At 40.2% G+C, this 25,557-nt stretch overlaps 1 protein-coding gene across 1 annotated transcript; it reads right to left on the bottom strand.

Moving 5' to 3' along the window:
• Positions 1–521: 521 nt before the first annotated feature.
• On the bottom strand, positions 522–24,918 carry LOC108672396 (the record flags this gene model as incomplete). The annotated part of the gene is made up of 33 exons (XM_018160041.1): positions 522–1,739; positions 2,187–2,399; positions 2,606–2,802; positions 3,012–3,130; positions 3,360–3,529; positions 4,286–4,393; positions 5,391–5,586; positions 6,375–6,558; positions 8,246–8,370; positions 9,348–9,478; positions 9,704–9,917; positions 10,260–10,538; positions 10,871–11,011; positions 11,595–11,777; positions 12,169–12,338; positions 12,799–12,936; positions 13,491–13,604; positions 13,861–13,998; positions 14,704–14,815; positions 15,428–15,600; positions 15,980–16,128; positions 16,370–16,538; positions 16,994–17,102; positions 18,996–19,124; positions 19,555–19,688; positions 20,148–20,271; positions 20,571–20,779; positions 21,199–21,361; positions 22,271–22,414; positions 22,926–23,147; positions 23,372–23,559; positions 24,337–24,460; positions 24,865–24,918. Coding segments are annotated over 33 exons (5,088 nt in total), but the record flags the coding sequence as incomplete, so codon positions are not given.
• Positions 24,919–25,557: the final 639 nt, after the last annotated feature.

Raw genomic sequence — 25,557 nt, 5'->3', positions numbered from 1 at the left:
CCATGAGTGCAGAAAGAGCAACCTAAACATGTTAACTTTCAAAACTTATGTTGGGACTCGTGAAGGTGAACTTGAGTCACCGGACTCTAGTCACCGGCGTAACTCGAGTCACCGGACTCTAGTCACCGGAGTAACTCGAGTCACCGGAGTTACTCGAGTGATCGGATTAAAAAATTTCCTACACTAAGTTAAGTTTGATATCCTTGCTATATTTTGAATTGTAATTCGTCATAAAACAAATGATAACCGAACTATTTTAATTCAATTCACTGTCAATATTGTCCCTCCTCAGCTTCAACTTATCCATAAAATCCACGCAACCAACTCATGACATTTAAGTACAGCGAGGCGTTCTTACCTGGCTAGAATTTTATCGATAATTAGGCGCCAATACGAGGCGATCTCATATTTGTTCGAATTAAGTTTTCCAATATGTTGAAAATATCGTAATTCACATTAAATAATTATAACATTTTAAGTTCCCTTGGTACTCAATTTGAAGGCTAAGGAAAGTTGGTTACAAACTGCAGGAATGCTAGATGCTGTTGGTATAATTTATTGGAAAGAATGTAAATTATTATCGCGTTAAGATATATTAAACGCATTTTAGCAAAGAAAATACTTGTGCACAAGGAGCCAACGATCAATACATTATATGCTATTGATATGCGTAACTCTAAAAACAGTTTCACTTAAATTATTTGTTCCAGGACTCAATAAAATTTCATATTATAATAAATCACACATAATTTATAGTTTATACCAAGACAAAATTTGTTCTTTCATATTACTTGGAGGATCAAATTGAAGTATAACAAAAAAGTACCAGGACTTGAACCATTATGGGCCAAATTTGATGCATATGACGAGCTGTCCAACATTACTTATAGAAATTACAGACAATGATCGTTGCCGCCGATGTAATGAAAGATTAAGAACAATTAAATGCCGTGCGTATAACATGAAATTCATGCAAAAGTTCTTGATGCATTGCAGTGAATAATTCTGGATAACACGAAGAAATTCATAGAAATTGTGAAAATTAAGAATGAAATAATAAATTGTATTGATAAGTCATACATGATACGATATTTATTACGCGGTTATACACAAATTATTATTGTTACCTCTAGTTTCCCTAACCAATTAGAGTTTTCTTTATCGATGCTACTGACGCTGCTTAACAATATTTGTGAATTGGTAAGAAAAAGAAAAATAATTTCTTTAAATACCCAATCAAGTCGGAAAATCTCCGGCTTCTCACAGTGGGATATTTTATTTCAAATTCAAAACTTCATAACTCGTTAGTGAAAGTTGAGCTTTCGACTCCTGGAAATAATTCGTTTTTATTTTGAATCGCAGAGCTAAAATGGAATAAAATCATTATAAAAGGATTTATAATCATTGGGTGCTTGCAATGCAACTATAGCTGCTAGCCTCAGTAGCATGACATTTTCGATTAGGATTGAAAACCACGTTCGCCCTATATTGATTTGCCATAATAAAATAAGGAAATATTTTAAATCAATTGTTTGCTCGCTCCTGATTTAATACTAAACAGAGAATATTGCTGCAGAGTGTAAACGTTTATTCATGGTATAAGATTGATATGGTTTAGAAATAATTATCAATTGTAGGTTTGACCGGCACTGATGAAACGGCAGCTGCGGATGTTCAGGCGCAGCAGCTCTCCCATTTGACGACGTAGTTGCCGCCCTTCGTGATGCCGGTGTAGTCCGCTGTCAAACATATGGTATAATATGTACAAAATATGAACTTAGATATATGTTAATATTATCTTTTCAGTAAAATATGACCTTTACGTTCGGGAGAATGCTAATTTTGAGAAATATTCTACAACGAATCCAAATAAGTTTTTAAGATAAGTCGAATTTGCGGTATACATCACAAAGTTCATTATATTGCATTATCTAACTTGCGATTGAGTATTATCCATACATAATATATTAAATAGAGAAATATATCTAATGAAGCAACCGAGGAGCTTCAAATCAGAGGAATCAGTTTATTAGACTCGCATCGACAAATTTATTGAAATGGGCAGCACGATGGAAACTGTAATGTTTAAAAAACCTGTCAAAAATGAACAAACCTGTCAAGTCCCCATCGGTGACGGCATGTAATGTTCAACCCCGTTCAAGAAAACCTTTCAAAAATGAACAAACCTGTCAAGTCCCCATCGGTGACGGCAGTGAAGGAAAGCTTAGCGTTGCCGGGAACACTCTTGGCCGTGACGGTGAGCCCTGCGGCGACGGTGGCGTCCGTGACCAGCCAGTTGACGCCGTCGGTGCTGGAGACCGTCGCTATGCCTTGGGCGTCCCGCGCGTAGAACAGCCCACCGCTCGGTCCAACAAGGGAACCGATGTACGCCGGCATTGCTATGCGAAAGAGACAAGCAAACCTTAAAATATACAATTCTTGGATGCATTCAAAAATGCTGCATTAAGGGCAGCCGAACTGCATTATTCATGGAAAAGAACACATACGAGAGGAAAATTCCTAACAATCTAATATGCCATATTTACTTTCACTTGTACTGATATACTATGGCTTGCCTCAAAAGTTTGGCTACTCTCGAACTCACCATTCCAAGTGACGCCGGCATCGGCAGAAGAGAAGCAGACAGTTCGTTTCTTTGTGGGGCTGTAATCGCAGAAGTAGAAAACTGAATTTGTTTTGTCGTGAGATATCTGGCGCCAGCCTGGTGAGTCTGTATAGGTGGTCGGCAGAGCTGAGCAGGTATCGTTGACAGTTTCAGTTGAGCAGCCGTACCATTTGAATCTGACGAAGTTCGAAAAAAATAAGGGTTGTCCGAAAGAAGGATGCAGAACTGTAAGCCACAAAAAACCGTGCCCAACTGCGTAACGAATATGCATTTGGATTTTACCGGCTCTCGATTTAGAGCCATTTATTAATAGAAGAGGAAAGTCACTTTGAATGACGAATAGTAGAGCTAAGACTTGAATAATAATAAAGCATTTACGACTCACTTCACAACAAAGGCCGCATCGCTGGGCGCGCTGTCGACGATGATGAGGCGGCCGAAGCGAGCCTCAAAGCGACAAGCTGGCGGTAGGAGGGTGTCGTCGGTGGTGACCGATATCACGGTCTGTAGTGCAAAGTGTTAGTGAAGTAACTTAAAATAATAGTTTCACCGCAACAATTTAGGTAACGCAGCGTTGCATGACTGTTTAATGTTTATTAAACCAGCTCAATCTTGTACCTCACTGAAGTGTTGATTAATGTCATCAGGTATGTCACGATTAAAATTTAATAAGGTGATGCCTTATGCTTGTACCGCTGGCCCATGTAAGTATAAAGTTTATTGGGATACTTACGTCGCAAGGTGAGATGAAAGTTGCTCCATTGTATGAATACTGGACTTTGAACTGCGTAATTTTGACAGAGCTCGAACTGAAAGTAATTCTCGTGACGCGTGTCTTCTTCAAGAAATCTATTGTAATGTGATGGTCCCAACCGGGTCCAGAGCGCACTGCCGGAGACCAGCCTGCAATAGACGGTAGAAAATTGGTTTCAAAGAAAAATAATGCAGAATTAGCCTTGTTGGTGTCTCTAAATGCATGTAATTAATTTATACCATTATTAACCTGCCTGCAATAGGCAGAAACTAAATTCGCTGGACCGCTGAAAAAAACAAACTATTACCGTTAGGTTTACCACGCTTGGAAAAAAACTTGTTCTAACGAAAGTGTCGTGTGTAATACACTGACTTCGATAAAACTTTGTTCTTTCGAGATTTATATGTAAGTGCGCTTGTTTGTCACCCAGTGCCGGATAAAGATGAGGCTATTCGAGTGCGTGTCTATATTAACTATCTTACTGGGATAATGTTTGAACCTGAAATTATGTTTTTTTTTTGTAAAATTGTCATTGCAAAACAAGACCTGGCTTAATCAGTAACAATTGAATTTAATTTAAAATCGAATAAATTGTGATAAAAAGTTTGTCGAATTTTGTTAACGTGTTTGAAGCTTCCGTATACATTGGGGCTGTTAAGACGCCTATCCATACTACTTATCTACCTATCATGTCATGATGAAACTCGGATCAGAAAATTTCTCTCAAGTGGGAGATGAGTGAGGCACGGCTAACTAACAGGAAAGGATTTAATCATAAAGGAAATTTTATGCTTAAACTGGTACAAATTTAGTTTGAAAGACGTAAAATATTTATTTCCACGTTTAAAAACGAGGGTACATTTAAAAACGAAAGAGGGAGTTCTATGTTTTAACGTAATGCTCACCAGTTGCTGCAATTTTCGAATACGCTGGACCCGTAGCTGCGCTGATGGCGGTTGAGGCTGAAAACTGGCAGTCCAGGAAGCTATCCATGCCAAGATCGTCAGAACATTCTAAGCAGAGATATAGAAACTGTTGAGAGAGGCAAGCTATCCGTGCCAATGTCGTCAGAACATTATAAGCAGAGATATATGAACTATTGGGAGAGGTAAGCTATCCATGACAAGATCGTCGGAACATTCTGAGCTGAGATATAGGAACTGTTGAGAGAGGCAAGCTATCAATGACATGTTCGTCGGAACATTCTGAGCTGAGATATAGGAACTGTTGAGAGAGGCAAGCTATCAATGACATGTTCGTCGGAACATTCTGAGCAGAGATATAGGAACTGTTGAGAGAGACAAGCTCTCCATGACAAGTTCGTCGGAACATTCTAAGCAGAGATATAGGAACTACTGTACTGAGAGAGGCAAGCTATTCATGACAAATCCATCGGAACATTCTAAGCTGAAATATAGGAACTTCTGAGAGAGGCAAGCTATTCATGTTAAGATCGTTGGAACATTCTGAGCAGAGATAAAGGAACTGTTGCGAGAGGCAAGCTATCCACAACAAGTTCGTCGCAACATTATGAGCAGAGATATAGGAACTTTTCAGAGAGAGAGAGGAGTGTTCAAATCGTGCCTTGTGGCACTATTGTTGCGACGCTTGCACGCTGAAATGTAAATGCACATTAGATACAGAAGCCAAGGCGCTGTGAAATGTTATTTGTAATTAATCTAGAGTTTTAATCACCAAAATAATGTAAAATAATGTTGTTTCTAAATTATTCTAAACCTAATAAATATGAGGAAATTGCTTATTCATACAAGTATACAGGTACTACTATTGTAAGTAGGTTATTATGACTATTGTAATATTTTTGTCGCAGGACTAGAAAAAATAAAGGCAGTGAACGATTAAACTGAATATTTTGTCCTACCATCAATGTTTATGTGCCTCCAAGGATTAGTGACAAAAGTGCATGAGTTGGGCAAACAATCAAGGATTTTAAAACCATTTCTATTACCAGTTGAACTAGATAGCTGAACACATTGCCACTATCGTTACCTGTGCCGTCGATCTGGAAGGGGAGTACGGCAGTGGTGCCGCAGTACTTGGGCACCGCGTCCGCGAACGTGGTACATACGATGCGTACCAAGGCAGCGGCATCTAACAGTCCCAGTCCTTTGATCATTGTATTGAAGGGGTCGATGCTCACCGTCACGTTCATCTCCAGGTAGTCAGTGAAGAACAGGTTCGAGATCTAAGAAAGATTGTTCGTTTATTGTACGCTTTTTAATTTTCTTGATAGAAACAAAAAATATATTAAATGAAAGTAAAAAAAAGAGTTTTTTTAACTTGAAAAAAAAAACGATTGTTCTGTGCACAAACATGAAATTAACATACCACTCGAATAAAGTTGCGGACCTTTAACTGATAATAATTTAAATTATATAATTAATTCTTGTCGCACAGCTAAAGCACTAGTAGTTATATAGAAACGGGTCGCCTGCCGAAGACCACCACTGCCCTGGATGTAGTGGACCATCAATATTCCTGCCTTCCGGAACGTAGCCTTCAACACTTCTGGACAATCATATCGAGGCCGTGCGTTGAACCAGCCCTCGGTCGAACGGCCACTCGTTGAAGGACGATAAATTTTGGAATAGAACTATGCTATCTGAAACCTAACCTCCGATGCGGTGAACGTAAAATTACGTAATTTAACGATGACGGGAAGTCATATTCGATCCGCGGTCTGGTGGTGCACGGTAGGTTTTATGCAAGGGCAGAGGAGGACAAAACCGAGTGGTTCACGGCTGATTGATGGATGTCCGGAGAGATCCAAGGCGTTCGATTCAGGGCTTATTGGTGCACAAAATTGGTGTTGCACGGCTGCGCTCCCTATAGAAACCACGGGCAAACAGCTGTTCGATGCCCCGATCGCAACGAAAGGTCTAAGTATACACAAAAATTAGAACGAATAGTGTAAAAAATGAGTGGGAGTAAAGGAATGACGAAATTCCTGTCAACGTAGCAAGATGAACTCACAGCAAAGTCCAGGTAGTGGTTGTTGGTGAAGTTTGCGGTGATGTTGCTACTGTAAGTGTCCGTCAGATTGTTGAACTCGACTGGCTTCGGTAGCAGCACCCGAACAATTGCTCCGTTCAATTCTTGTCGCGACGAGTTCATCACATGAGACACGCGGAAGGTCATTTTCAGCTGGGGATTTGCTCTGGAAATTTAATGAAATCATTAATCGCGACCTAAGAGGACGCTACGCAAGCGTTGGTTCTAACTGCCTGATAACAGAGGCAGAGGGAATCGAAATATGCCCGAGATTATTTATAAAAAAATTAAAGGCTGTTTTTCATTTCCATAATTAAAGCTCATATGAATGTTCGAAATAACACTTAGTCATTTAATAGGAATTTAAATGCGAAGAAAGCTCCATATAAATTCATCGTATCCCTATCGAAAACCTTTTGGAGTCCAGCTCTCACGTCACTTCGAAAAATCTAGAACACAGATACAATCTGAAGTTGATTCAGTCAAAATTAAAACCAAATATTAAATAAATATATAATTCAGTACTTACTGCAGTGAGTGACAGAGAGCGCATTTTCTCGTCGACGAAAACTTGAGGTCACGGACAGACGGACGGACAGACGGACAGACAGACAGACGGACATGGCGAGCACAATAGTGCATTTTTTCCATAAATGAGAAAATGCGCTAAAAAACTGTGGAAGAGCTGAACAGTGCAACGTTCCAGTTTTCGACAGTGACTTTCAGGCTTTAGCTTCTAGTTCTGGTGCTTCCGATCAGCGTGTTTTAAAATCATTGTTTATTTTCAAAATGATCACGAGTTTAAATGCAGCCTTTAGCTCTTATTCACTAGAAATTGTTCACAGATGGGTTTTACGGATTTTATTTATTTTAATTTCTTTCTTTGTCTTTCGTTCGTAATATTTGGTTTTTAATTTGGACAGCATTAACTTCAGATTGTATCTGCGTTCTAGATTTTTCGAACTAACGTGGGAGCAGGACTCCGAAACGTTTTCCATAGAGATATGGTTAATTGTGCGGAGTTTTTTTTTGCTTTTGAATTTTTCGTGAATTTGCGATGTAAAACAATCTAATAACATTAAGTTAATAATTGCACAGATAAAATCTCACACCAACTTATTGACGAGCGTAAAAGCTAAAACACTTAGTCAAAAGATTGGCACTTGCACAAGGTGATTCACGGAAGTTTCCTGATTTGAAAAAATAAATAATAAAGATCACTAAAATATAATTTATACTGAAGAAGACATTACCAGAATTTTTGTATCACTTAGTTTTTAAGATAACATTGGACAGATGACGGCCCTCATTGTCAATGCATTCAGTTAGTTGATTTTTGAAGTTCTGTTCAACTATCTGAAGCATATTGACGGTATGTGGGCGACTACTTGGCGTATGCTGTTCTAAAAATGAGGGTCTGAAGTCTTTGGATAGTCATTGTAAACAATTGATTTAAGATAACCCAATAAAAAATGTAACGGAGCTGAATCTGGAGATCGGGCCGGCCAATGAAGGTCACCCTTCAAGGAGATGAAGTGTTCTGAAGTGAACTTTGCAAAACAATCAGAAAAGTACGACTCGTCAGCAAACGCACGCTGCTCACTTGTCCAATTCTTAGTGGTAACTGAATAGGCGGGACACACTTCATTACCTTGCCTTTCAAATGAATTGCCTTTTCCTTCAAAATTTGGCTGCTTGGCAGGAAATACTAAACAGGAAGTTCTCATGAATCACGCTGTAGTAAAATGATATATTCAATGGCATAATCTAGTAATCAGGTAAAATTTTTTATGAAATATAATACAGGTTCATGAGAATATGGTTGAAAGTATTGTCACATGTCTAGTTCTTACGCTCGGCTGTAGATCGTTGAGCTCGGCACCTCTGTGAAGTTCACGTAGGTTCTGAGTGCCATGAGGTCAGCTGCTGAGCGGATTATTTGCAGGTTCTTGGTCACCACGTAGATCACATCACCGAACTGCATGCATTCCGTAAAATAAATGTATAGTCCGCAGCGGCGGTCACAAGTTATGCTTTTTTCAATCGCATCCTTTACTGTAAAATCAGCTCAAGTCATTAAACAAGCACACATTATAATGCTGTCCTCTCTCTATATGCAACGGCGTCAAATGTATCCGCATTCATTCCTTAATTAATAGAAAACATACGCTGCTCTAAAAACTAGCATGACAATTACCAATTATGGCATTTTATGGAGTAGTTTTGCCTGAGTGATGGCTTAGCTTAATGTTCTTTAGATTCCCTAGCTCTGATTCTCAACGATTTCTGATTGAACTAATTTTATTACTTTAACTGTAACTTTATAAAGTATAAAAGTAATGCAATTAAAAACTGAATAAAAGAAAAATACATTTTATAGGAGCATGCAATGGAGTAAAAATCTCCCAAAAAGTCACAGACCTAACTGTTCAATTCAAATTTATTTGCATTGTAAGTGAACACTTGCATACGGTGTTTGAGCAATATTGAAATACACCAGATCAGCACACTGAAAAAATCAATTTTATTATTGATCAGATCATTTATTACTGATCAAAAGTATTGATCAGATCCCATGAGAATCATTGAGCTGTTCGCTAACCTGGAGTTGCAGCTTCAGTCTGCATTGTTTGGAAAACGACAATATAACCGAAATTAACCGCACGAATCGGAATAACTAAAAGGTAAATTAAAATGCAGGTAGCGTCAAAAGTTTTAACGCATTATTTACTAATAAATTGAAGTAAACCATGAAAGTTTTTGTACTTTTTAATTGGAAGTCACTTTCTGAGTAAATGTTGGAAATGATTAAAGATGGGAAAAGCCATCGTTCCAGTTGTTGGAGTAATATTGCTTGCCGATATAAATTAAACTGAAGAATTAGGGACAAAATAGAATAAGAATTTAGAGAATAGTAAACCTATATATAGTAAAAAGTGTGACCAGGAATATCACCTTGACTGCAATGGACACCGGAATGACGGTGTTGGCAGTGGCATTGGTGTGGTCGGCCATCATGATTTCCACCTCAACACTCAGGATGTTGTCGGTAGGTTCAGTGGGGAAGTTTTGCATGTAACTCAAACCTTAAGAATTAATAAAAGTTATTAATACAAAACGCAATCTATTATCTATCAGAGTAAAACTATTGTAACAATGGATAATAAATCATGAATTTTGTTTAACGATGGCTTCTAGTACGAAGCTAGAGAGTTCGAATTGCTACAGGGATTATTTTTCTGTCATCTCACCAGTGTTGGTGATGTAGCCGAGCTGAGCCACCAAAGTGTCAGTTTGTCAGTACATCTCACCAGTGTTGGTGATGTAGCCGAGCTGAGCCACCAAAGTGTCAGTCTGAGACGTGTGTATCATTGGCTGGGAGAGCGAAGAGTTCTGCAGCAAGTTCACGTCGTAGTTGATCATGTCGAGCATACAGCCGATGTTCTTGCCTTGCTTGGCGCCCCAGCGCAGGCTGTGCACGGTAGCGTACGCTCGTCCTCCGTCCGTAGGAGCCATGACACCGAGCTGCCCGTGAATTAGGAAAGAAGAACGAGATTGATATTTGTTTGTGTTGAAAATGGAATTATAATAAGCGTATTCTGAGCAGCGAAGCATGGAAATTACATTAAAATTAGAGAAAAATCTTCACTTCTATTGGCTTATATCAGGTAAAGGCGTAAAAAGTTTACAATAATTGGCGTCAAAATGACTCAGGCTGAGTAATGCCCGTTCTATTGAACATCATGCAAACTAAACAAAGGAAATCAAGAATGTCAATAGATGCCGGTATAGATACTAGACCTACATTATTTCAAAATATCGAGATTTAACAGAGCATCATTTCCTAGACTGCGGTCATGAGCTCACCTCAAGCTTTCCCATGGTGTCCGGAGGAATAATGACATTCAAGCCATAGAACAAACTTTGACCCGGAGACACAGTTGTTGTCGTGTTATCAACGAGCTGGACTGCAAATCCTGTAGTGGTTGTGTTGATGGTGCTGGGGTCGAACTCTAAAGAGGATTTTGTGACAACTTTCGTAAGTGGACCCAAAGTTGTCAGGGGCGTTGCGTTTTCGAGTATTTCAGCCGTTAGTGTTCCCGAAGAACCTATTTTTGTAAACTGCACTCCCACCCTGATCGTTATCTGGTGAAAGATGAAGAAGAAATAAAAACTAAAATAGAATGTAAAGCTTTGGCAGTCATTCGCAATTAGTTAAAATGGCTACAGAAAACCATCTACGATTTTGAAATGCCTAAAATTATATAACCATAAAATCAAACGCAATTTGTTTTCGTATTACCATTCAATAAATAAAACAGAGATATCCTCTGATATCCACAGTCTAATGCATTATATTTGAAGAATCATCGAAATATTCTTACGAGCGATTTATTCAACAGCTGATGCTAAGGAGCGTAATCGAGGGCTTTAAGAGGCCCATTACGTTTTCCAACAGTTGCTCTTCAAACACTCACCGTGCTCTCGTTTTTGTCACCGGGGGCGACATCGTAGTAACACGTTTCCAGGAGGTTCAGGGTATGTTCTTCCCATGCGGGCTTCACTACCACCTCCGGGACGATCAAATGGGGGATTACACACGGCACGTTCTTTCCCACCTGTTTAGTGATAAAACTAAGATTATGTGAAACTGTTAGGACTGCCAATTTTTTCGAGTTACGTATTCGCTAGAAAGCCTGAACAGTTAGTTCCGTTAATGAGGCATTGAGGTATAATTTGAAAAATGTTAGAACTGTTTATATGACGCACCGTTTGTAAAAGAGGAAATGGGAAATTAAAAAATATCATCTGATCGACCAAATTGTAAAGTTCGCTGAAAACATCGTAGTCAAACCTCAAATTGTCGATAAGCAAAACCCTTCCCCCTTTAGTACAGGGAGGGAGGGTGGAAGGGCAATTTTTAACGCACTGTTCAGATTTGGCCGTTTCGAACTTGGAAGGTATCAGGTGCCAAATGAGCGCACCCTACGCTCGCCCGACAATTGACGGGATGCTAATGAGACGCTCATTTAATTGGAGGAAACAGAACGAATCGCGAACATTGAGCCGCTAATTTGCGCGGTGGGTACAGCGTCACTATACCGGAAGCTGACAGGACCGTAAATTGTGATAGAGTAATGCATTTAATGTCGCACGAGGCTTCTAACACCCGAAATTTCCTACAATGAAAGAAAGGCTCACTGCAGCGACAGCAGCGAAGCACAGCTCCATGTTGAGTGAATTGTCGTTTTTGATTTTAACAATGAGAGGCTGTCGATACCCAACAGGCACATCCAAGACCAGGTCGATGATTTTCATTACGCCAGCGTAGGCGACGGCTGTTCCGTCCAAAGGCACCCAGTTGGCCTCGGTCAAGGTGTTCGCCTGTCGAGTAGTGAAGACAAATAATCATGAGAAGGGGAATAAAGGGAAAATAAAATCTAACGAAAAGAATACTAGGCTGTTATTGCAAACAATCTTGTATCGTAGAGAATATTATTTACTAGTAAATTTTTATGATTTCAGTTTTTATACTTCTATGTGACTTATTTTCATAATCAAATAACGATTAAATTCCATGACAGTTAACGATATATTGTACATTTTCATACTCATGTTGGTTTTGGCTGGTGATTTCGGATACCCTAACATCCAATCCAGCACTAACAAATGCATATAGTATCGTGACTACTGGTTCACTGGCCGCAATCTATCATTTTAATTTTAATGATGAATATCAATTGTTAAAATTTTATAAGAAGGCTAGCAAACTTACAGGAGTTAAAGGGGCAGAGATGGCCAGATTAGTGGTGAACGATTTCGTCCCACCGATGCTGGTTTGGTCGATGGTAACATTATCATTTCCGACGGCCAATCCTTTGACCAACACACCCACCACGATGGCATCACTGTCCGCAATCTCGTCAGCGTAGAATGTTTGGTAGCCTGCGTGTCAGGTGACGCAAGAATAGTTAACTTTGGCTGTGTAATCTGGTGATGCAACGTAAAGGTAAGAATTTCACTCATCCAAAATACAAAAAAAAATATGTCCAACTACCGAGTACACATACTTGTGCAGAGCTAACTGGAACTTTTGGAAAGGGCATTCATTATACATTCATTTTTCAGTCAATGCGGTGCTCCATATGAAATTCATTTTAAGACAAATTCAGTTCTGTTGTGAAGACAATATACTGTATTTTGAACTAGGAGTCTGATTTGCATAACTGCTTAAGCTGAACTGACCGACGTTGCGAAGGACTCCGAAATCGACGGTGGCTTTGAGTCCCCAGGTGACAGGGTCGTGGACGATTGTGTTCGGCTGAGCAAAGTTGGTGAGCTCTTTACCGTACGGGTCAGGGTCCAGGCACGGATATATTTGCATAACTGCTTAAGCTGAACTGACCGACGTTGCGTAGTACTCCGAAATCGACGGTGGCTTTGAGTCCCCAGGTGACAGGGTCGTGGATGATTGTGTTCGGCTGAGCAAAGTTGGTGAGCTCTTTACCGTACGGGTCAGGGTCCAGGCACGGATAGCTGCTCCCTGTACGGCGTCAATGTACCAAAACATCTTTAAAGATTAATAGCTAATTTTATTATCATTAATTTCATCAGTGTGATGATTGATTTACCGTACGGCGCAGGGTCCAGGCACGGATACATAGCTGCTCCCTGTACGGGGTCAAAGTACCAAAACATCTCTAAAGATTAATAGCTAATTTTATTATCGTTAATTTTATCAGTGTGATGATTGATTTATATAACCTTTTCCTATGATTAAATTTGTGTAGTAGTGTTAACAAAAATGCCTTCTGGGTTTTCCTTTAAGGTATTGTGGTTTCCCGCCTGAAAAATTCAATGAAACTCTCGATGGAATAGAAACAGAGGTGACCAACTTAGGTGAACCTTCCGCAAATATTGTGGTCGCGGGAGATTTTAACCTACCACACATACGATGGCCAAACTTGGACTGTGCAGAACGGCGCAGAAATCAAACTAGAAACCAGGCAACACAACTACTTCGATTCGCTAGGGAGCACTTGCTAAGCCAACAGGTTCTGGCTGTCTCTTATACACATCTAGATGTGTATAAGAGACAGNTGATTCGGTCGATAGTCACATTATCAGTTCCTACGACCAACCCTTTGACCAACACACCTACCACGATGGCATCACTGTCGGCTAACTCGCTAGCGTAGAACGCTTGGTAGCCTGCATGTAAGGTGACGAAAGAAAAAAAAAGAATAATTACGATTAGGTGACACAGTTCAAAGCTGGCTGATAATTACATTTCATTTAATTAAGAATAATTAGCTTCGACATCGAACAAATTACCTGCTTGGAACCACCATCTATTATTTAAATAAATTATAAACTATTATTCATCAAATGTACATCTTATTTGATGAATGAGGAGATAACTTCAAATTAAATAGACTGATTATCACAGATCTTAAGCGGAACTGACCAACGTTGCGAAGCACTCCGAAATCTACGGTGGCTTTGAGTCCCCAGGTGACAGGGTCGTGGATGATTGTGTTCGGCTGAGCAAAGTTGGTGAGCTCTTTACCGTACGGGTCAGGGTCCAGGCACGGATAACTGCTTCCTGTACGGGGTCAATGTACCAAAACATCTTTAAAGATTAATAGCTAATTTTACTTGGGAAAGGATCGGCTCATTGATAATTTATAATTGAGCAAAATTGGTGAGCTCTTTACCGTACGGGTCAGGGTCCAGGCACGGATAGCTGCTTCCTGTACGGGGTCAATGTACTGAAACCTCATTGAAGATTACTAGCTGATTTCATTATCATCAATTTCATCAGTGTGATGATTGATTTACCGTACGGGTCAGGGTCCAGGCACGGATAGCTGCTCCCTGTACGGGGTCAATTTACCAAAACATTTGTCAATATTAATAGCTAATTTTATTATCGTTAATTTCATCAGTGTGATGATTGATTTATATAACCTTTTCCTATGATTAAATTTGATATAAACGACTTTGTGTAGTAGTATTAATAAAATGCCTTCTTGATTTTCCTCCAAGGTATTTATATGCTTATTGTTAGAGATTTTAACGCAGCACTGCTATTCCTGACAAAGTAGCTCAAAAGCAAGCTCATTTAAATTATTTTATTTCGTCCAGGTTCATAGGGTGTTTATCGAGGCATCCGGCACTCCAGTGACTTAAAGGCTACAGTGTACTCAGACACAAATGAAATAATAGTAGTTTTGCCCTAAATTCAGATAGTCATGATGTTCAAGCCTTTGAGAGAAGAATGTTTGAGGACGAGATTGCTTCATCTTACCTATGGCCAGGATGACAATGCGGCAGAGGGAGAGCACCGTGACTCCACCACTGGCAGTGCGTACGACGAGCGAGATCTTGTCTACGCTGCCTTGGGGCATCTTCATGACGAACTGAGAGTGGTGGGATATTGCAGAGAGTTATGCGTCACGCATCTTATCGACATAGGAAAAATTGTACATCTTTCGTTAAGAAATAAATAGATTCTTTCCTCTGTTCAAAGGAAGGTTGAACGGAGAACCATCGCTGGAACTATTTAAAAAATGAGATTGGACGCTGTAAGTTAGAATAGTCTAAGTTAGATGGATTTTTGGCATAAGATCATATGCATTGAGCCTAACTAGATAACTCGAAGGCTATTTACTCGGTGTTCAACTACCAAGAGTAACCGCGCCATTTTACTTCACCTAATTCCAGGAATATCTTGATCTAAGGGTATATCTAGGGTATCAAAATTTATAGTTTAGAGTTAAGTTAAATTAAGCGGACTATTTCCGGCGATGAAGACAAAAAAGTTTGTCGAATTAAAGTACATTAGAAATATATTCCGAAAGTTTTTGGATACATTGAATCGAAAATGAATGAAATTAGTAAATTTAAATTGATATTACAGAATGAACTGATCAGCAGGTGAAATTTTACTATGTTATTTGGCTAACCATATTAATTGCTTAAAATTGAATGTGAATTGAAATGCAGCGAATTCAAAGCGAAAAGCAACGCACCTTGACTAGGATGGGTCGACCGACTTCATAAGTCGTCGTATCAGGAGGAATCATTCGCGAAATGATTGTTGCCGCCACCGTTGGGGCCGCTGCGCTTGTCGTGAAGCCACTCCAGCCCGTCCATATGAGGTCTGTGTCCAGCTGGATCCCCATACTCATGTTATAAGTCAAACCTGCGAAAATTTTGACTTCATCAGATGCCTAAACAGTGTAACCCCTAGGTGAAAATTAACTAGAGCGCTTATCTCTTTGAGTGCAGACTCCTGAACGCTCACGGCAGATTATTGAATTTTTGGTTCTGAGGGTTTGAATTTAATAGCATGATGACGGTCCAGGAGCGCAATATCAAATTCTACTTAAATGCGCTCGTTCACATTTCATCATAATATAAATAGAGAATTCACAATCGTAGCACCAGCAATTTTATTCTCAACGGTTGTATTTTGATATTTTTACTTATTTATTCTAAGCAAGCTCTTCAACTCAAATTGCTTTATAAATTCATTTTAAATCGATGATGCGACCGCGCGTTGTATATATTTTGGCACAAACTTGTGATGGTAGTTTGGTTCTTGGGGAGGAAGTAAGTCATCCTGAGGACGACGTCGTTGTCCCCAGCAGCGGCCGCAGTTCCGCGGTTCACCCCTGCGATGGCACCAACCAACATCTTGCCTCCGTCGTTGTAGAGTGAGGAGGCAGAACTGGTCCGGTAAAAGAGGGATAATTTGATAATTGCTGAGCTGAAGTAACTTTGAGGCAATGAGATGAGGCAGCGCGGCAACTTTGAGGCAACGAGCTGAAGCAACTTTGCACAGAGCGCGCGGCAACATAACTCCATGGCTAACCAAGCAAGCTCAGATATATAGCTGCAATGATGCTTCTGTATTCAATCCTTGGTTTATAGGTTTATACTTTATAGGTTTATATCATGGGAGTATTCACATTTTGTCGAAGGTAACGTCATTGTTTAAAAGGTCCATTCGGCCTCCAAGTGTGGGCACTCCAAGTCCTGAACGCAAGATTTCCACTTTGCAGATTTGTGCTCCAAATGCCGTAACGTCGAAGTCGCCTGATGTCTCGATGGTCATGTTGGAGTAAGCCTTGCCCCCCGCTGCTCCAGCACATGAAACAATTGTGTGTAGGTTAGTTTGATCAAACGTTTTGTTAGTCAAATAACTCGATCAGAGTGGCGGGCCATCACCTCGTGATTGTTGGGTACATAGAACAGCTTTAATCACAGGGAATTTTATTGGTAGGTGGTTATTATCACAGGTTATTTTATTTTACCTGCGAGATTACTAATTTTCCTTTTTGCTTAATTAAAGCAGAAAAAGTTACAGATTAATTTACTATGCATATGATGGAAATGATTTATTCGCAGTATAATTAATTGGGAATCGTTTGGACTTGAAATTTTCGATTAAAACGCTTACAAGAGCGTCAGATTTTAATATAATTAAACATTTTTACTTCAATTTAAAAAAAACTCCATCGGGATAAGGCACCACGCAGCATGTTATTATACCCAGATAATAGTGGAATGTCCACATAATAGTCTGGTCTCACGTGGGAAGGTGAGAGTGACGAGCAGTGCCTGTTGATCCCCCTTGTACCAGGTGGTGGAGGTCGGATTGATCACGTTCGCTGTGCCAGAAACGTCTGCTGTCCCTCCAGTCTTCAGCGGTCGTAGATAAGAGACTAATGAGCTTTCATCACAGGACAAATTACGACCGAAAACGTGAATTGATTTCTACATCTAAGTTTACAGAAATTTAAATTTTCCTTTCAAGTCTTAAACAGTATTAACCATACACGTAAAATCCCTACCATATAGAATAGAATGTTTTCAAAACAGTAAATAAACAAAAATAAACCGCAAAATGCGCCACTCTGGGAGGGGCAGAGAGGGAAGGGCGGCGACCAGGGGCGTCATTAGGCTTACTAGGGGGCTTCGCCCCCAAAATATTCCAAAGCCCCCTAAATAATTTCATGTTCATTTATAAAGATTATTATACATAGAAAGATTCCGATATAGCCAGTATATTGTGGCAAGAATATATAGTTAATGCAGTCAACATGCAGTATCTCCTGTTTTTGTTGTTGTACTGTAAGATAAAGATGTTAGCTGTTAGTGAACATGATCGTTCGTTTTCAACCTATTTACGTCCTTTGGGCTCAGCTAGCAACCCTTTCATATTAACTTAATGCCGACTTCAACGAAGGCAAGCAATATGGAACGCGAGAGAAAGTTTTAAAATGTACGGCCGTCAATAATGCTTTTCTGTATTGACAAAAGAGATAATTGCTGCAACTTAGAAAAACAACGGTAACGCTTACTACAGAAATAACGGCAACGCTCACTACAGAAATAACGGCAACGCTCACTACAGAAATAACGGCAACGCTCACTACAGAAATAACGGCAACGCTCTCTAACTACAGAAATAACGGCAACGCTCACTACAGAAATAAAGGCAACACTCACTACAGAAATAACGGCAACGCTAACTACAGAAATAACGGCAACACTCACTACAGAAATAACGGCAACGCTAACTACAGAAATAACGGCAACGCTCAGTACAGAAATAACGGCAACGCTCACTACAGATATAACGGTAATGCTTACTACAGAACAAAGATGTTGTCAAAGGAAAAAGCGCTGGCGAAGGTTCCTTTTCAGATAATGACTAAGTTACAGTAATTTATGACACCATCTTTTAAGTAAAATATAATATATATCCATACCTATAATGTTCAGTTCATTGCAAGTACAGGCGTGTAATAGAGTTGGAGCAATGTGCATCGTGAGAGACATGATCTAATGTCGTCTTAGTGCATTCGTGATCTCATTATACGGGTCTGAATAAGATCATTTCAGAATTGGTTATAAGATTTTTAGTGAATAAAATTTTATAATATTATCGTCTGATTTTCAGTTAGATGGATGTAGAATACTATTGGCTTCAAAGCTGTGGCACCTCTGAAATAGAGACCTCAGATCTATACTATCTAATCGATACCATGATTGGATGTAAAAGCTATGGAACGGAACTTGGACGATAAAAAAAGATAAAATGCTGAATTGGTTTCTAATGAAAAAGTCATTTAACTGGAGTGACCTTGGATCATAACGCCTTCAACGGATGACAAGCACTTTACGCATCATGCACTATTTCAAATCCTAACTCAAGCACGGACATCCACGACTTAAATTTTTGATAAACCTCTCGCCAACAACGTGTATCTTCAACCTCTGTTCCTCGTACTTCCCAAAATCTCAATTCTTAACTGCTGAACTAGTAGTTCTCTCACCCATGCACAACGTGTATTCTTAACCTTTGAGTATACCTCTCGATAACAACTTCTATTCTTAATCTCTGAAAAAGTATTCCTCTTCCCTACAACAGGTATTCTTAATCTTTGTTCTCATCAATATCACAATAACAGCCCTAGCTCCTGCCTTCACTTGCGTTACTCACCCCCGCAACAACAGGTATTCTTAATTTTTGTTCTCATCAATATCACAATAACAACCCTAGCTCCTGCCTTCACTTGCGTTACTCACCCCCGACGTAGCTCCCGTCAGCGTGACCGTTGACCCGCAGGACAAAGATACGTCAGACCTCGCAGTAGAATCCAAATATTGCACCGACACTTCAAGTACCACAGTGTCAGCAGGAACACTGCTCGCGACCTGCAACCAGTGGGCTCATAAGAACTTATGCGTGTCAGTAATAAATATATTTACGTGTCTTGTAATACATATGTTTTCTATGCATATGATAATACGTGCAATATCCCTAATACATTTATTAGTCGGATTCTTCGTTTTTTTTTTTGAAGAAGATCCAATATAGAAAGGCTGGGCAATATTTGCTTTCTATGCCAAATGTTAATTTATACCAATATATCAATTTATTTCAACCGAAATTGCCAATTTCTAATGTCAAATAATCTTGACGATATCTATAACAAATTAAATTATGCAATTAGGTTGAAGTTTCCAAACTGAATTGGCGACTTGATTGGCTTGATATAGAGAGAAATAGTATCATCGACAGGTAAATTCTAACCATGGAGAAAATTTTAGTGCGAGGAAAATGAGTTTAAAATTTTGAACTGACTTGTCCTGTGGAGTTGATATAAAATGTCCAAGATGTGACGCCCATTGTGTCGTCCCACACCATCCCCACGGTCAGGTTGGGTCGCAGTGCGATGTTAGCCCCCGCCTTGCCCCACATGATGCCAGTAATTTTGTCTGCAGAGGAAATACGCTCATTCTACTCCTCAGGTTACATCATTAGAGAAGTGGGTCTAAACCAAGATTATATTTGATTAGACTAACCAACAAATGATAGCTTAACAAAACCGATGCGAAAGCGCACTGTTCGAAAAAAAAAAAACTAGAAAAACGGACTCACCGGCGTTTTAGTGGCGTTTTAGTCAGATGTTGTACCGGTTTCTAGTGTTAAATTTGAATAAAAACGGCGGTACAAAGTTTCTTTCCACGTGTCGGCTGGCCACCAGAACGCCTGTGAGACCGTTTAACGCCGGTGAGACCATAACGCCGGTGACCGTGTGGGCTGGCCCCAGAACGCCGGTGATGTTGCGATGAAATTTGGAAAAACTTCATTTGCATTGGCCTGTATGGCTTTTAAATTGAATTTAATATTGAAGAAAGTGTTGATAATCATCTAACTGGCACGCGATGGCTCACGGTTAGCGGGCGGCGCGGCGGTGCAGGTGACTTTGACGCCCTTGCCGCTCGTGATGGAGATGGGCACCGCGTACGTGACAACTCCGTACTGAGCGACTGATCCGTTGCCGCCCACGATGTAGGGCTGTGTGCAGAAGGTACATTCCAGTGAGCATAAATTATTTGGGGTTCAGGATTTTATTCCAGAAGAAAAAAATTCCAATTGAAAAAATCAGATCAATACTCAAAGCAGATAGCTAATTACAACGGCATTACCGACGCTCATTGAACAAGGCATTCCATGTTCACCTACAGTCATCAAATCCACATACGAATGCGCCACGATAGGAGTTATGTTTATTGGGTAAAAGGTTTAAAGAATTACATAATTAAAAAATTATTAAATTATGATGAAAAATTTTGTTTTGTTATCTGGAGTCTCACCGTAGCAAAAGTTGCTGTCCCGGCGGTGTTGGGTACAGTGATGGGCGCTCCCATGGTGACGTTGATGAGGGAGGTCCACAAGGTGCTGTTGCCGATGGTGATGCCAGCGCCCACGGTCACATTCTCGGTCTCGGCGACGTCCACGAAGAACACCGTGAAACCCAGCTGAATTTTATTGCCAGTGTCGTTCAGTTCAGCGACAAGATCAGCTGTGCGATGATAAGATTTTCAGTAAATCCAAAACATCACGAAATAAAAAAAAATATAAACAACAATTATTGAGGCCACGTTCAGTTTTGCGCTGATGGTAGATTTTTCTTCAAAGCCTGAAGGCTACATTTCAAACCATGTCGGTGATAAGTGCTAACAATCTCTAAACTACTTTAGCATCGTTACTGCTCGGATGATAAACTATTCCAAGAGCTTAACTTAGAATGGAGTAATCAATAAAGGTGTGAAGTCTTTGTAGGAAGAATTATTAGGCTCCCACTTCAATATACTTGGAGCGTTATGAGGGAGACCCCAAAATAGGTTCAACACAATATACCTGAAAACTTTCGTCGTGCCTTCCTCCATTTCCTGTGGTAGTAGCAATAACAGAATACTTGCATTTTCAAGCGATACTTACGGTACACGAGTCCCGTCATGACGAAGTCGAATTTCGCAACGCCTCGATGGTAGGTCCTCTTGTCCACAGAGTAGAAGTACTCATACTCGGGCACTGGGGTCCCGGCGCAGCCAAGGTTGGCACCAACGCTCACGATCGCCAAGTTCGACACCGTGAATTTGTTCTGGGGTCAATATTTACAGGTGATTCACTGAAACTTAATGTTTTGTATTTCGCTCCAAGCAACCAGATGTTGTAGGATAAAAGGGGGGAAGTATTTCGTATAAAAGGCAAGGTCATGAGGGTTTGTGTCCCGACTAGTCAGTTGACACTATGCAATGGCCAAGTGAGCAGCGTGTGTTTGCTGTCGCGACGTACTTTTCAAGTGGCCGTTCCATTATCGCTACTTTACTATCATTCCTTACTCGTAATTTGCGCCTAATCTCCTTGAGAAGCGGCTTTCTTTGGCCGGCCTGATCCCCCGATTAGGCTCCGTGTGATTTTTTATGGGGTTTTCTAAATCTGTTGTTTATAATGACTATAGAAGGACCCTAACTCATTTGAAGAACAAAATACGCCCAGCCAACGCCAACATACCGGTCAATATGCTTCCTTGAGCTGAACGGAACTTCAAAAGTTGACTAACTGAATGCATTGACAAGGTAGCCGCCATTTGTACGATGTCATCTTTAAAACTAAGTGTTACAAAAATTGAGTTGATGTATTTTTCAATAAAATTCATAATGTAATGATATCTTTACAACTTCTTTTTTATTGAGCTTCCTAATCAGGAAGTTTCCGAGAATCTCCCTGTACAATTTTTAGTTATTTTCGTTTGTGGCGTGATAAAGACTCTGATAAAAACACGCTTGATTAATAAATACATTTCAGATTTCATGCCGATACAGGAACATGAATACTATGCAATTAAAGTATAAAAACTGTTTGGTTGGAGTAGCGAATGGACCTTAACAGAGTTGAATACGACAGTTAAGTGAAAGTCAAAAGGGCTAGTCTAAGTCAAAAGGGGTAGTCAAAGATGAAATTTCTTATAATAAATGTATATGAGCAGAGTTTTATGTCTTTAACTTACATGAATTTTATTAGGAGTGTAGACTTCGAAGGTAAAAGGCCCCATGGGGTCTGTGATGGTGGCGTCTATAGTGAAGGTGGCTCCTGAGTACGCGGCAGCCGTGCTGGGGCCATTCAGCGTCATGCTGCTGGGGTATGAGTATCCCTGGGGGAAGCGAAGTAGGAGAGAATCAGAAGGTATTTATCCTACTTAATGTAACATGTTACGTATCCGTTGTTGGATATGCTTATCCCAAGATACTCGAGTATCCTGGGATGAGCATAACCAACAGAGGATAAGTAATATGTGATCGTCGGAATATCGTTTGTTCAGTTCAGCAAATGATGAGTTTCTAAGAAATTTACATCTGAGTAAATGCTTGGCTTTGAGGTCCAGAGATACATACAAAAATTTGTCCAAAGACACTTATGAGTAGTGTTGTATTAGAAAGAGGGGTGAGAGCATGACTACCTCGCTCACTGCGTTTAAGGACCACGAGAAGAGCTCCTTGTAAAGCGGGGACATTTCTGTGTGTATTATGAAGTGCGTTTAGAATGCACACTGTGCCATGTCGTATGAATTTGGTGGGACTGGCGGCTTGACTAAACCAGTAGCACAAGCACCACTCCCAAGGTGAAGGATTAGTGCATATCTGAAGCTCCTTTAGTTTACTCACGGGATCCATGTTGTAGGTGTAGGACGCCTGGCTGACCCACACGTAGTTGTCTGAGTCGTACTCGGCCCCCGCGGTGACAATGGCTGTGGCGTTTTTGTACGCAGGGTTTGAGACCAGGGACACGTCAAAAGTGATCTCGATGGTGCTGTCAGTGAAGGATCCAGCGCTGTTGACAGCCGCGGAGTTCTTCAGGGAGCCGAAGTCGATGGTTGCTCGATCGTTCTGGAACGGCGGTAAGGCAATGGCGGATCCAAATTGGATCATGAGGAGATACAATTTATGTCATGCTGTTCTTCCGGAATTGAATGCAAAATCATTTACTTCAAATATGAAATGGTGCAATTTTAGTGCAAAACTAGTTGAAACAACTCATATGATATTTTAAGGAAGAATTCAACGTTCATTAATTTTAACAAATGAGTAGTTTATAACGGCATTTTTCCAACCACTCCAGAGAGGAAGGCATTCTCCTTGATGTCGGGTGTGAAAGATGCCGCTGTAAGAGCGCCGCCCGTGCCACTCGTGATCAGGGAGCCGAACGCCGTAATTTGTAAGTTGCAAAGCGCGAAGGGCGTGATGCCCGACACTGCGTCCATCACAAAGATCTCGACAAGCAGGTCCATGGCGGTGGTAGCTGAAGATTGAAAAAGAAATTAAATTTTTAAATGAGATTAAATAAAGAATTCACGTGAATCCTTATGAATGGAAAATGCCGGAATGGAAAATGATATGGAAAATGATAACCGGAATGGTGCCAAACTTCGAGAGCGAGACTTTCAGGATTAAGACATATCACAACGAGAGAAGGGGGAAACTGTGCAAGATCCCCCCACTACGTAACAGATCCGCAGTCAGATTTCAATCCCTGCGGGAAGGATCACTTTCCGTGGCAGGGCCAAGGCTGTTCAACGCCCTACCAAAGGATCTAAGAGAGGGGGAGTTCACCCTGAAGACCTTCAAGAGACAACTGGACGTGTTCCTGGACACAATTCCAGATCGACCTCCCCTGCAACACTACCAGCGGCGAGAAGCAAGCAACAGCATCGTGCATCAGGTGGCCCAAATGAGGGCGGATGAACGATAGTCTCACAGAGTTGGGGCAAGACGATATGTCAGGCAGCTTTTGCTACAAAATAATGATCGTGTAGTCTCACAGAGTTGGGGCAAGACGATAAATCAGGCAGCTTTTTCTACAAAATAATGATCATGTAGTCTCACAGAGTTGGGGCAAGACGATATGTCAGGCAGCTTTTCCTACAAACAAAGGATCATGTAGTCTCGCAGAGTTGCGGTGAGACGATATGTCAGGCAGCTTTTCCTACAAAATAATGATCATGTAGTCTCACAAAGTTTGGGCAAGACGACATATCAGGCATCTTGTCCTACGCAATAAGGATCATGTTGGTCTCACTGAGTTGGGGCAAGATGATGGTGAGCTTGTACTTGATGGACTGGCCGGGTAGGAGTGCCGTGGTCGGGTCAGTGCCCACGACTGTCAGCGTCAAATCAGCGGCCGATGAGCCGGTTCCCTTCGTCTGGTTTGAAAAAGGCATTCGCACGGCTTTATTTAAATAATGTCTTAATTTTGTTATCCAAGGTTCAATATTTCCTCAAAAATAAAACGTTCAGAGATTACTCATTAAATCTGACGGGAAATAAAATTTCCTGAGGCCGTCTATTAGAATTTCCAGATTTTCGGTTTCATTTTGCAGTGGAACAAAGACATCGATCCTCACAAAATTTCACTTAAAAATATCCATTAAATGCATCGAATATGAGGTTCCCTGCTGAACAACCGACGAGACCATACAAAATATACTTGGGCATGCAATTTTGAATCATTGTCCATTAGAAATTAAACAGAAATTTCAGTATCTACTGCATCTAGTAAGAACTTCAGTGAACATTACTGCACTGAGCGTTGTACAGAAAAACTTACGTCTCGCTTTGATCTTGACAGCGTCTTCGCAGGAAGGGGCTGAAAAAAAAATGTAGAATAATGTCATGAATTAAGCTGCAATAAAGCACATCTTAGCATCTAAGAAACATTCACATAGCTTAACCAAAATGCGATAGAGCGAAATTATTCTTTCTAGCTTTTCGACGAATGTTTTTAGTTATAAAAATCCACTTTTGGAGCTATTATGGCAATTTACAGCTCAAATCAATAGAAAACTAGAATTCGTCATCCAATTAACTCAGTGTTGGTAATAATTTTTTCGATGCAGAATGTTTAAATTGGAAAATGTTTGTATTGGAATTTTGGAAACACTCTGATTTTCTCATTGCTCTCATATTCAATTTTTTGCCAAGTTTTCGAAAGATTAAGTCTTATCTTTTCATTATCAATCATTGTACATCTTGACCTCGGGATGACTGCGAAGGTAACCGAAAACAATCGTTTCAAGCAAATGGATTCTCATATGAAGATAATTCTCCTACGGCGAATTATTAACCATGGGTTTCAGAATAAATCGATAACTATGTCATTCTTGATCATTTAAATTTCATGAGCATTCAAACTATGAATGTATTTCATAATTTTCAAGGCTCATAGGCTGTAATACCCATGTCTTTAAAAAAGCAATCTACAAATTGTCATCAACATTAATTATTACCGTGAAATAATGCA

Source organism: Hyalella azteca, unplaced genomic scaffold (genome assembly GCF_000764305.2).
Source record: "Hyalella azteca isolate HAZT.00-mixed unplaced genomic scaffold, Hazt_2.0.2 contig12736, whole genome shotgun sequence".
In the NCBI taxonomy this organism is placed as follows: Eukaryota; Metazoa; Arthropoda; class Malacostraca; order Amphipoda; family Hyalellidae; genus Hyalella; species Hyalella azteca.
The sequence above is the reverse complement of the archived record's forward strand: the minus strand, read 5'-3'. Positions and strand labels throughout refer to the sequence as shown.